This window comes from Notechis scutatus, chromosome 1 (genome assembly GCF_049901735.1).
Source record: "Notechis scutatus isolate UNSWTSFEM ecotype Mainland chromosome 1, rNotScu1.2, whole genome shotgun sequence".
NCBI lineage: Eukaryota > Metazoa > Chordata > Lepidosauria > Squamata > Elapidae > Notechis > Notechis scutatus.
The window spans coordinates 183,970,740-183,983,460 of NC_142009.1; the positions used below are offsets into that span (position 1 = coordinate 183,970,740).

Below are 12,721 nucleotides of genomic sequence, written 5' to 3' on the forward strand. Positions count from 1 at the left end.
ATTTAATGTTTTGAATGAAAAAGAGGTTTTAAAAAAGGAGAAGAAGGGAAAAGCTGCATCTCTGGTGAATAAACTTGGCATAGTTTTGAGGAAGTTAGTAAACAGAAGCACTTGTCTCATGAGTTTTCATGTAGAATAGATTTTGTTTATATATGTCTTCATTAAACAAATGAACATACTTTGGGCCTCTTGATTCCCTCACTACCTTTATATTTTTATAAAAGTTAAAGTTTATCTGATATTTTTTAATGCTCCACCTTTATCTGCAAGAGTGTTTTTGGAATTCATTGGCTTTCTTGCAAAATAAAAATGGTAGGTGATCATTATTCAGAGTTTTGTTAAAGAACAACCTCTCAGATCTCATCAAATGATTTTTATTCAGCTAATGTAGACAGCTGGCATTTTGCAATAACCAAGCTTGCCAAAGCTTTCAGTGGTCTAGACCACAGTTCTGACTCACTCATTGGCTTGCTGTAATCCACTTGTCTTGTTGGATGCTGGCCTCTGACAGTTCCTGAACCTCAGTTCCCGAACCCTTGTTTTGTGGAGTTTGCACTCCTTGTGACCATACATGGTGAAGACTGTTAGCACAGTTTCCTATCACTGTAAAGAAACTTTAAAATGGGTATACCATAGAATTTCCCCAAAAGCAAACCTCACATTCTCCCCAAACCAATCCTGTACATGTGTGGTGCATTATCTCCCATTCTGCAGATCTCAGCCTCCTCAGTTGTGGTCCTTGGTTGACGACACAACCTAATCGATCAATCATTTAAGTTGTAACCAATGGTCACAGTCTGTGGTGGGATTCAAATTTTTTTACTACCGGTTCTGTGGGCGTGGCTTGGTGGGCGTGGTAGGGGAAGAATACTGTAGAATCTCCAGTCAGAGTTGGTATTTGCCGGTTCTTCGAACTACTCAAAATTTCCACTACTGGTTCTCCAGAACTGGTCAGAACCTGCTGAATACCACCTCTGGTCACAGTTTCCTACTCTGCAACCTTTTGAACTGTAAGGTCTTGAACTTCCAGTATTCTCAGCTAGCATTTTTCTGGTTGGAAATTCTTGAAGTTGCAGTTCTAGCACATCTGGGGAGAGGGAACAAGTGCAATAGGCTATCAACAGTTCTGAATGACAGATTCACAAGCCCAGTATTCTTCAATATCTTCTTAAATGACTTAGATGAGGGAATAGAAGGGGAACTTACCAAATTTGTGGATGATACTAAACTGGCAGGAGTAGCCAGCACCCTAGATGATAGTCTCAAGATCTTGATAGACTTGAACACTGGGCCCTATCTAACAAAATAAAATTCAATGGAGAGCAAAGTGAAGTCTTACTCTTAGACAAGAAAAACCAAAAGTACACATATAGACTGGGTGAAACCAGGCTTAATAGCAGTAACTGTGAGAGGGATCTTGGAGTCTTAATGGACAACCAATTAAATATGAACCAACAGTGTGCGGCGGCAGCCAAAAAAGCCAATGCAATCCTAAATTGTATTAACATTAACTAATACTACTATTTAAAGCCTTAGTAAAGACTACACCTAGAGTACTGCATCCAGTTTTGATCACCACACTATAAAAATGTTGAGACTCTAAAACAAGAGTCTTCAAACTTGGCAAGTTTAAGACTTGTGGACTTCAGCTCCCAGAATTCCTGAGCTAACATGACTGGAGGTGGAATTCTGAGAGTTGAAATTCACAAGTTTTAAACTGTCAAGTTTGAAGACTCCTGCTCTAGAAAGAGTGCTGAGAAGAGCAACCAAGATGATTAGAGGACTGGAGGCTGAAACATATGAAGAACGGTTACAGGAACTGGGCATGGCTAATCTAGTGAAGAGAAGGACCTCAGGGGAAATGTGATAGCAGTGTTCCAATATTTGAGGGGCTGCCACAGAAAGAAAGGGGTCAAGCTATTTTCCAAAGCACCTGAAGGCCAGACAAGGAATAATGGATGGAAACTCAACAAGGACAGATTCAACCTGGAAATAAGGAGAAATTTTCTGACACTGAGAGCAATCAACCAATGGAACAGCTTGTCTTCAGAAGTTGTGGAAGCTCCATCATTGGAAGCTTTCAAGAAGAGACTGGACTGCCATAAATGGTGTAGGGTCTCCTGCTTGGGTGGGTGATTGGACTAGATGACCTACATTAGGTCCCTTCCAACTCTGTTAATCTGAAAATTCTGAAAAAATGGGATCTTGGTTGGAATTCATGTTTCAGAATCAGACACAGTATAGATTTGGTCAAGTCAATCTCTGTGCCTGGTCCATTACATCAGATTTTGTTGTGAGGTTACTTTAATTTCAAATGCAAGGAATAAATGTGATATTAGCTGATTTTAAACATTTCATATCCTTTCCCAAGGCTAAAATTGTGACAAGCACAAAAAACCAGTTCCACATATAAGATCCAAATTAACTGATTTATTGTAAAATTTATCTATAGGAATCTTCTCAACTAATGGTTAGAACTAGATATGAGTCAAACTAATGGTTAGAACTAGATATGAGTCAAAGGCATTGAGAGAGTGTGAGGGGTGGACTTAGTTAGCTTGTGTCTATTCCACAATGACTCTAAACGGATCCCTCTTTTAACTCGTCCCACGGGCTCTGCCGGTCGTTCAAATTGTCACATTACATCAGTTCAAGGGCTATCTAATTTCAAAGATCTACAGCTCTGTTTATATATCCCTGCCTAATTTTATCCTAAAACAGTCTTGTAGCACCTTAAATTTTGGTAAATTTATTGTAAAGTTTGTTATGTTGGAGTCACAAATTAAACAAAGCCACCCGTGAAAATTGTTCTATTTCTAAGAATGCCTTAAAATCTATCAATGTATATTACTGTGAAGAGTTGCATTTTTTCTTGCATCTTTAAAAATTCAGAATAGTTAAGGCAGGATGCAACTAAACTACTGTAGTATTACTTACTATTCGTACTTGGATACTTACTGTATTTATACATAGCTAGCTTCCTTTCCACGAGTATAGATTGTATTAACAAACATTTCTACAAATGGGAGAAGTTGGCTGTTGCTATGGGACTTAAGTGGAAGTTGTAGTGGCCCTTAATAAATCTGCATACGCTCCTTTAAACATAAAGCTTTCTCTTTCTTCTTAAGCTAAGCTATTTTGCCTTTCATATCTAAACGTTGTTGTTCTTTTTCTTTAAAATGCAAAGACTACTCTTAGTGGAAGGCTCCATAGCTGAGAAATGGAAGGATCGTCTCGGTAAAAAAGTGAAGGTAAGACAAATTTAATTAACTGCTTAATCACATTTGACCTTGATTATATGTTGTTATATGTGATTATATGTTGTTGCGTGAGAATACAGCCTCAGGCAACTCCTTTTCCCCACAGAGGGATATTTTTTTCTGTACAATACTGAATGTCCCTTTCATTATACCAAGTGTCTCCCATGCCAAAACAAATTCCAAAATGTGTAAATGAATACATAAGCCAAGGCAATCCAAACGAGAGGTGAAGAATTGCACTATAAAGAATGATGTAAAAATATTAAACATGTTACAGAAAATGAGTAAAGAAGATAATTATGTAGCATGATTGAATTTTAGGGACAGCATTTCGGGAACAGGTTTGCTCTCCTTTAGGATTTTTTTTCATCACAACTCTTTACAAGTAGTCCTCCATATACGGCCACAATGGAGACTAGAATTATGGTCACAGGTTATAGCAGTAATGAAGCAAGACATCCATGCAATCCTGACTCTTCTCATATGAGGAGCATGGGATGTCTCAGAAGGCGGGGAAGGCCGTGGGTTGATGAACAAATGGTGGTAAGTCAAGGACTACCTGTATATCAATTGTCCGTGCTTAGTGATGTACCCCATGTTAATATGAACAGAAAAACAGGGAGAAGTATGTATTATGACCAATGAATACAACATTTGCTAGAATGGAATGTCAGTGACAGAATGAGATGTGCAGTGATAAATGCTAGAGCAATGAAGCAACAGAAACAAGATACTTTCCAGATCTTTTTAAAGAATTACAGAATGTGTAGGGGGAAAAAACCCAAAAACAAATGTAGTTGACATCAGTTACTGAATACTATTGATACCATCCATGGTATAGATCATTCATTTTGTATTATTGGCAACAAATTGGAAGATACTGTTGAAGAACTATGGGTCATGTTCAGTGATGAGTGTGGCAGGGGAAGGATACTGTAAAATCTCCAGTCAGAGGTGGTATTTGCCGGTTCTCCAAACTATTTGAAATTTTCGCTACCGGTTCTCCAGAACTGATCAGAACCTGCTGAATACTACCTCTGGTCATGTTAATATCTTAAACATTTCTAGTTTAAGATCTATACGTTACAGAGTGGTACCAGTGGGATTAAATGTTGATTTCAGAGTAATGATAATATTTTGATCCAGAATAGTGTTGTTGTTTTTCTGTAAAAATGTGGAACCAATTTCCAAGCATGGTCAGCTTCTTGGTTTCATAGGGAGCTTTGAGGTTGAAGATGGAGCAGGAACCATATATGCTCTGTGGTACTCTTGGATTTTTTTTTTCAGAAGTGAAATGACTGATAGTTGCTATAGCCTCACATAGCACAATTGTTCCTAGAAGGCAATTTGCTCAGAGTTGTCTCTATCCTGCTAAAAGCCCTAATTACTACACTTTTTTTAAAGAAAATGGCTCCACAGAAATATTCACTGATTGTAGACTTCCTTCTGCAATGGTATCAACCCAATTCGAGCTTTTCAAAATAGTTAAGTGTCAAAAAAGAAAGCAATACCCCGACACAGTTTGCTTATCCTTCTGTTGAGAATTGGCCATATCTACAGGCTGTGGAGATCCTGTCAGCACTACTGCTAAAGCTTCCTTTGTCTTTACTCCTCCTCTTCTCCTTTTTTTTTAAACTGCTGCCAAAATACAAAACAATAGCCCACTCAATCCATCTCGACGGGGGTTAAGAGGGTATTAAGTCAAGAACTTTTAAGTACATGTCTGAGGGGACACCAGAAGAGAACATGCTGAGCTTTGAATGTACTCCTGCTCTTTCTCGGTTTATGGAAGGTTATTTTGAATCCAGGAAAATCCTTTCAAATTGGCAATGTGAGGAGAACAATGGCATGAGCTCTTTCACTTGAGCTTTGTGTATGACATTATGTCCAGAGATTCACTTTCCATAACAGGGTTTCAAACTGATCTGTTATGCAACATAGATTATTTCTTACTCTCACTGCTGAAAGAAGGAAATGTTACAGTCCACTTTCCCATGCTGATTTATCAGTGTTTGAACATGTAGCCATCATATTCATTTCAACATAAAGCCTTCAGCCACGTATACTGGTTACCAACACCAATCTCTTACTGGGGTGCTTTCTAAGAAGAAAATATGGCTGATATTTGTTTTCTGAAAAACTCTGTCATTGTGGACTTATTGTCCTTGATATGAAATGTTGTCATTCTTGTAACAATCACTCACTTTTTAATACTTAGCAATCATGTTCATGTATGGTAGCAAGAGACATGTGGCACCAGAAATGCCTTAGAACAAGGCTGGGTGGGAGTGAATGGCCCTGTTATAACTTGTCAATGTCAACTCTCAGAATTCTGGGAATTGAAGTCCACAAGTCATAAAGGTGTCCTTGTTCCCCATCTCTGCCTTAGAAGGAAGTCATCTGTAAGGCATAGTTACATATCTTGTCCTTAAAATAGCATACATAAGTCAAAAAATGTTTTGAAAAAATATTTTGACATGTCATAAATGATTTGTTAAAAAAACAGGCAGCAGAAAGTTTGAATCTTTGTTTCAATTTATTATTTGATAAGAGTTAACTTTTTATTTGCAGTCTGTGTTTATTAATAGTATTGATCACTTTTTAGGTCAAAGTGGCCTGGAAACATAACATTATATCTGGTTTTCTCTGTGACCAAAAAAAATTGCATTTTCTTCTTTCTAAATATCTAACCTCCAACATTACAATTGCTTAACAACTTAAAACTCTCAGTTATGAATGAAATCCTCCAAAAATTTCCATTTACGAACAGTTTTAGACAAAAATGTATGTGATGGCACCCAGGTGGGCTGTGGTAGCTTTGAGGCACTTTGATTAAAAAGATAAAAAGCAAATATTATTGAATGTACAGTAAAATGTACAGCCAAATAGATTGGCCATCAAGAAGTTTATTAAAGATAAACCACAGATTTTGCCCTATATGTCCTTCTTTAACCATTTAATTCTGTTTTTTTTTTTACACTTTTTTTCAAAAGACATTATTTGCAAAAAGAAAGTATTTTATTACTAAAAAAGAAACAAAAAGGCTAAGAAGACCTCCTCTCCAGCAAAGTAGCAGTTCGAAAGCATGAAAAAATGCAAGTAGAAAAATAGGGATCAATTTGGTGGGAAGGTAACAGCGTTCCATGCGCCTTTGGCATTTAGTCATGCCGGCCACATGACCATGGAGACATCTTCAGACAGCTGGCTCTTCGGCTTTGTAACGGAGATGAGCACCGCCCCCTAGAGCCAGAAATGACTAGCATGTGTGTGCAAGGGGAACCTTTACCTTTATTTACAGTATTATGTATTTGAGTTTAGGATATTTATATTTTGACACCCAGAATTCCAGGAGGAAGGAGAGCAGATGAAGGAAACACAAGTAGAAATGGATACTGGATGAATGAAAAATAAGAGGATTGCTATAGTTTGACCATCCTTGTCATTTCCTGTCCAATTTTTGTATTCACTTTATGTCAGTGGAGGTTTGTGTTTGTATTTGTCTCTCTGCTTGTTTTTATTTTTCTCCAGTTTGGCCACAGTTGACTTCATTTAGTTTTTATTTGAAAAATAAATTCACTGCAAGGCACTTTTCAACCTGTGTCGTCTTATGCTGGTATTCACTAATTCATTTCTATTAATAAGATCTCTAAGATGGCCTAATATTATACCAGGAACAACTTACTCCAGAAACTAAGAGGATCAAGATGGGAAGCAAGTTCGATGCTAGACTAAATGATACAATGAGGATCATGAGCGTTTGCATAAAATCTACTCCTACTTGCTGGCTCCCCATCTTGAGTCACATTGCACCACCATCTCTACGAAGGCAGGAAGCCTTAGTGAAGTACAATAAATTATGAGAAACCCACTTCTTCCTTTGCATGTTGATCTTCCTCATCTATCAATTGGCAGGCTTAAATCCAGGAAGCCCACTCTGGCACTCGCTCAACAGCTGTCTAACAACTTTGACATCAACACACAGTGGAAAGCCAAATGGGCTGCTGAATACCCAGATACAGACAGTTAACATAGTTGACAGACAGTCAACAAAAGGTGACAGGTTTTGACCTTCCTTGCCAGCATTGGTCAACTCTGAACAGGATCCATACCCAAAATGGTGTTTCCAGGACTCATTTTTAAGTGGGGCCTTGTCTCTACCTCTCAGTGTGACTCAATAATATTTATTTTTATTTTTTTATTATTTTTGTATTTGATTTGTCAATTGCTTACAAGATAATAGGAATAAGTATATACATAGTTATGAATACATGAAATGGGTACATGAAATGGGTACATATAAGAAAAATAAAAGAAACAATAGGACAGGGACAGTAGGCACGATGGTGCGCTTATGCATGCCCCCTACAGACCTCTTAGGAAAGGGTCAATAGTAGACAGTCAATAGTAGACCGTCTAAGGTTAAAGTTTTTGGGGTTTGGGGAAGAAACTACAGAGTCAGGTAGAGTATTCCAGACTTCGACCACTCTGTTGCTGAAGTTGTATTTCCTGCAATCAAGTTTGGTGCGGTTAACCTTGAGTTTGTATCTATTGTGTGCTCTTGTGTTGTTATGGTTGAAGCTGAAATATTCATTGACAGGTAGGACATTGCAATGTATGATTTTATATACCATACTTAGATCAGACCGAAGACGGCGTAATTCAAGGTTTTCTAGGTCTAGAATTTCAAGCCTGATGGCATAAGGTATTCTACAACAAGTAGAGGAGAACTCTTCTTGTGAAATATTTCTGGACTTTCTCAACTGTGCTAATATCAGATACGTAATGTGGGTTCCAGACTGATGAGCTGTATTCGAGTATTGGTCTAGCAAATGTTTTGTATACTCTAGTTAGTAGTGTGATATTACCAGAGAAAAAGCTACGTAGGATTAGGTTAACAACTCTTAATGCCTTTTTGGCTATGTAGTTACAGTGGGCTCTAGCACTTAGATCATTAGAGATGAGTATTCCAAGGTCCTTTACAGAGCTTGGATCATCAACAAGATCTTGACTATTCAGCTTGTATTTTATTTTCTGATTTTTTTTGCCAATATGTAAGACAGAGCATATATTTGTTGAGATTTGAAGTTGCCATTTGTTTGACCATTCTGATACATAGTCAAGATCTTTTTGAAGGGTAGTAGTATTGTCTGTAGTGTTGAACAGCTTTACATCATCAGCGGAAAGAACGCAGTTGCTCTTAATATGATCACAGAGGTCATTTATGTAGAGTATGAAGAGAGTTGGTCCTAGAACACTGCCTTGGGGGACACCACTATTGACAGTTACAGAATTTGATAGGACACTCCCAATTTTGACCATTTGTTGTCTGTTTGACAGGAATGCTTCTATCCAGTTATGCAGTTGTCCAGAAATACCATAAGATTTTAGTTTTAGGAGTAGTTTGTCATGTACCACTGAATCAAAGGCTTTACAGAAGTCTATGTAGATTGCGTCTATTGCTTTGCCCTGATCGACTTGTGTAGTCCATATGTTTTTGCAGTGTAAGGGTAGTTGCAGATTACAGGATAGTTTTTTCCTAAAACCAAATTGTTTATTGGAGAGTAGGTTGTTTGTCTCTAAGTGGAGGATAATGGATTGGTTAATAATTGATTCCATGACTTTACAGGTGACGCAGCATAAGGAGATTGGTCTGTAATTTTCAAACTAGGCTGGCATCTCCCTTTTTGAGGATGGGGATAACCGTGGCTTGTGACCATAGTTTTGGCAAGGAGTTGGTCCTGAAAGATTTTTCAAAGATTATGCTTAGAGGTTTGGCTATGGCAGTGGAAAGCTTTTTTAAGAAGTAGGCACATATTCCATCCGGTCCAATAGATAGAGATGGTATATATCCATCACATTGTGCCCGAATGTCCGTTAAGAGCTTACACTGGCCCAATGTCTGATTTTTTTCAACATAAACCACCGGACATTAACATTTGGAGCAATATAGGTCCATGCTTTTGCCATATGCTAAATAAATAGAGAAGTTTTTAACACAGTTTGCCCAAGTTGGATTATTAAAATAAAGCAGCTATTAGTACTGAATGATCCAGCCCAGGTTTTCACCAACTAATGCTTTCCAGATGTTTAGATTTCCCCTCTTATAATCTCAGCAGCCACGTTGAGGATACCAAAAACAAAACAAAACTGGTACCTCTGAAAGAGATAATTTTGCTCCTTTCTCTTGTGGGCCACAAATGTTGAGTATTCCAGCAAAGAGGGTAGATAAATAGATATGCATCACAACAGATAATTAGAACGTAATTATTTGAACTGGGATGTGACCATTAATTTTGCATATCAATCCCACAACAAATACAGTGAAAGATGCAATGACAGCTTATTTATTATTGCACATAATTGTATGTTATATAGAAATATAATTCTGTTATAAATGGCTAATTGCTTTTTATTAAAAGATGAGACAATCAACGTCTTTAGGAAGAAATTTGAACTGCCCTTGTGGCAGCCTCACCTTTTCTTTTTAATCTTACAGCGTTGGGACCAGAAACTCCGTCATCCTGTCAAAGGCAGAAATGAACCTGGACAAAGTGATTCTGCTCCCAAATCTGGGAGAAGCACCAATCCACGACAAAGGCGCAACTGAGATGGAAAATACCTTGAGGCCAAAACTAATCCACAGACTTGTATAAATTAAAAGACTTGCTTTCTTGAAGCAGCAAAAGAGAAATTGCACTATTGCACGTTGCCTTTTATTGTTTACTATGAGTAGCCAATGTTAGTTGTTGTTTTTTCTTCCCTTCTTGTTTTCTTGCCTCTTGCACTGTGCAGGAGTACAAATGCTTGGAAAAGAAAGGTATATTATATTCACAAGCATCTATCTGTGAATTACATTGACAAACATTTTTATTTCTTTGAATGGCCAAATTGGTTTTATTAGATGCTCGTGATAATTGTTTGTATACAGTTCTTTCAGTCTAGAAAGCCACAAATATTTTTTCTATATGCATAAACAAGTTGCCTGAAAGGACATTAAAAAAAAAACTCAATCCCACAATTCTTAGGTTGTGTTAGGAAAGAAACATAATCCAAATTACCCTGTAGTTATAAAGAAGAATGAGGTGAATGTGAAGATTATCAGGACTCCACATATTAAGAAAAATTAAGATTTTAATGGGCCTTTTCTAATAGAAAAAAAACACCAGAAGGCAAATAAATTCTAAAAGTTTTTATCTGGGAAACACAAACTATTTTTACAATTGGCGAGTGGAAAATTTGATCAATTTTGAAGGGTTTGTCCCCTTCTCCTTATTCATATTGATACTCTTTACGGCAGCCTAAGTTGTGCAAAGAGATTATACCAAGAGAATTCAGCTTTTTAGAGTAGGTTTGCTAATAAATGTCAATTCCGCTTCAATAAACTACTTATATGAAGCTTTGTTTTAAAACATTAGCCATGACAAAAACCGCACGAAGGACTTACTTTTGAAAGTCTTAATCCTTCTGGGAAAAGTTGTATAGAATTGTTAAAATCTTGCCCAAAGATACCCCATACTTGTCTTCTGTTAACACTTCTCCCCCCTTTTCATTGTTGCTGCTGAGTTGCAGGAATACAAGGTCACCTTCAGGCCTCCATCTCAGTGTAGATCTGCATTTTGTCATTTCAGGCTGTCCTTTTGATTGTATTTCACTATCTATATGCAACTGAAATGTTTAATGGTTAATGTTGGGGATTTGGATGAACACTTCTGAGAAAGCTGAAAGGGTGGGTCCATTGGACAAATACTTCCTACCATGTTGACTGTGGACAATGGGAGTCTGAGTCTAACACTGCTGGAGAACCATAGGGTCTTCACCCTTACAAGTAGCAAATAAAAGCATCAACTTCTTTGCAATCAGCAGACATTTTAAATAACTTACAATGCATATTTCTATTCAAGTGCCAAGAGATCATCCTAATGATCAGACCTTTTAAGTCTTTTGTAGCAGTGCCAATAGCTTGAAGTTGTAATTCCAATTTTTCTCCCTCTCTGAAATGAAATAAAACAATTATTTTAGCAAAAAAAGAAATGGCATATCTTTCTTTGGCATGTCACGGTGTAGTGGTTTCATTCAGAAATTTAATTTAATTAATTTAAACTAGGCTGAGTGTGTATGTAAGGCTTCTAAATGGTAATGGTGAGATATAATTTTCATTTTATTTTAATATGACTCCAATATGACCCCAGGGGGTGTCTTTTCTGAGGAGGAAGTGGCATGCAATATTTAACTTCAATCATCATGCTTTTTTCTATTTTTTTTCCTTTTCTTTTTTTGTTTACATCCTTCAAGTTTTTACTTCTCTCGTGATTTTTAGCTTTATACCCTTCTGGTTTAAAATGTGTCTCATGGTCAAGGTGCAGCACATTTTTTTTTAATATGAAAAAGCTTCCCATACTCATTGCATCATGGTTCTGACTAAAAATGAATCCGATACAGATAGTTGCAGATTTTATTTGCAATAACGATTGACATTGTTTTTCTTGGGTGCAGCTCTAAATGTACTTTATATAAGTGCACGGTTGCCAGTTACTTCTTTTTTTAAAAAAAGGCATAAATGTGCTATAGTTGTGGAGCAATATATTATGTCAAGATAAAACTTTACTGATGGTAATCCTGTGGTCTCTCTGCAACCTTACAATGCACAACAAAGTTCCTAGCTCCATTGTTTCCTTGTGGGATGTCTCCCTCACTTTGCCACCTCCATTTAATATGGGGCAACTAGGATGGAGCTCCGGAGTGGTGCAGTGGCCTAGAGGTGGAGCTCTTGCCTCACAATCAGGAGGCTGTGAGTTCAATCCTAGGTAGAGGCAGATATTTCTCTCTCTGGGCACACTGAGAATGTATCTGCTGAACAAAACTCCACATTGGCAACAGGAAGGGCATCCAGCCAATAAACACTCTGCTAGCTCCATTCAGTTGCCCAGACTCAAATTTGCAAGGGATTATGGGCTTGTTAAATGAAGATGATGATGATGAACTAGGATGGAGCTCTTCTGAAATAGGGTAATTTGCTCAAAATTGGGATGCTGGCGATTGTTCTTAAAGATGTAGCAAGCAATGCTGGCCATTCATTCTAGCCATGTCCCCACCTATATTTCTCCTATATTTCTCCATCTTGCCAGGTGAGACCGAAAACAGATGTAGAGAAAGAGAATTGGAAGTTTGCCCTTTGCCATTTCTCAATTGGACTTTTAAAGGGGCAACGTAGCTACCGAGCTGAAGTAATCTTGCTCTCTTTTTCTTTTTCACTGTAGAATTTGTCAGCTCTTTGGACCACTGCTGGCATTTTAGGTTTGGACAACATGTTACAAGCATACTCACGAATTGTTGACATGGTGGGTATGGCCAAATACACTTTTACTACAAGACAAATTTGTATAGTTCCTGCCCACAATCCACTGGACTCTCTAAGGATGCTCTCTGCAAGTTTCTTTCTTTTCGTTCTTTCTTTCTTTTTT

General features: G+C 37.5%; 1 protein-coding gene across 2 annotated transcripts in view; it reads left to right on the top strand.

The window, feature by feature from the left end:
- Positions 1-11,291, top strand: part of FRZB (frizzled related protein) — a 34,309-nt gene extending 23,018 nt beyond the window's left edge. For both annotated transcript variants that reach the window (XM_026668038.2, XM_026668039.2), the window contains 2 exons: positions 3,188-3,251; positions 9,757-11,291. In XM_026668038.2, coding sequence (XP_026523823.1) covers positions 3,188-3,251; positions 9,757-9,867 — 175 coding nt within the window. In that variant the 3' untranslated portion in view covers positions 9,868-11,291. The remainder of the gene's footprint in view (positions 1-3,187; positions 3,252-9,756) is intronic.
- Positions 11,292-12,721: the final 1,430 nt, after the last annotated feature.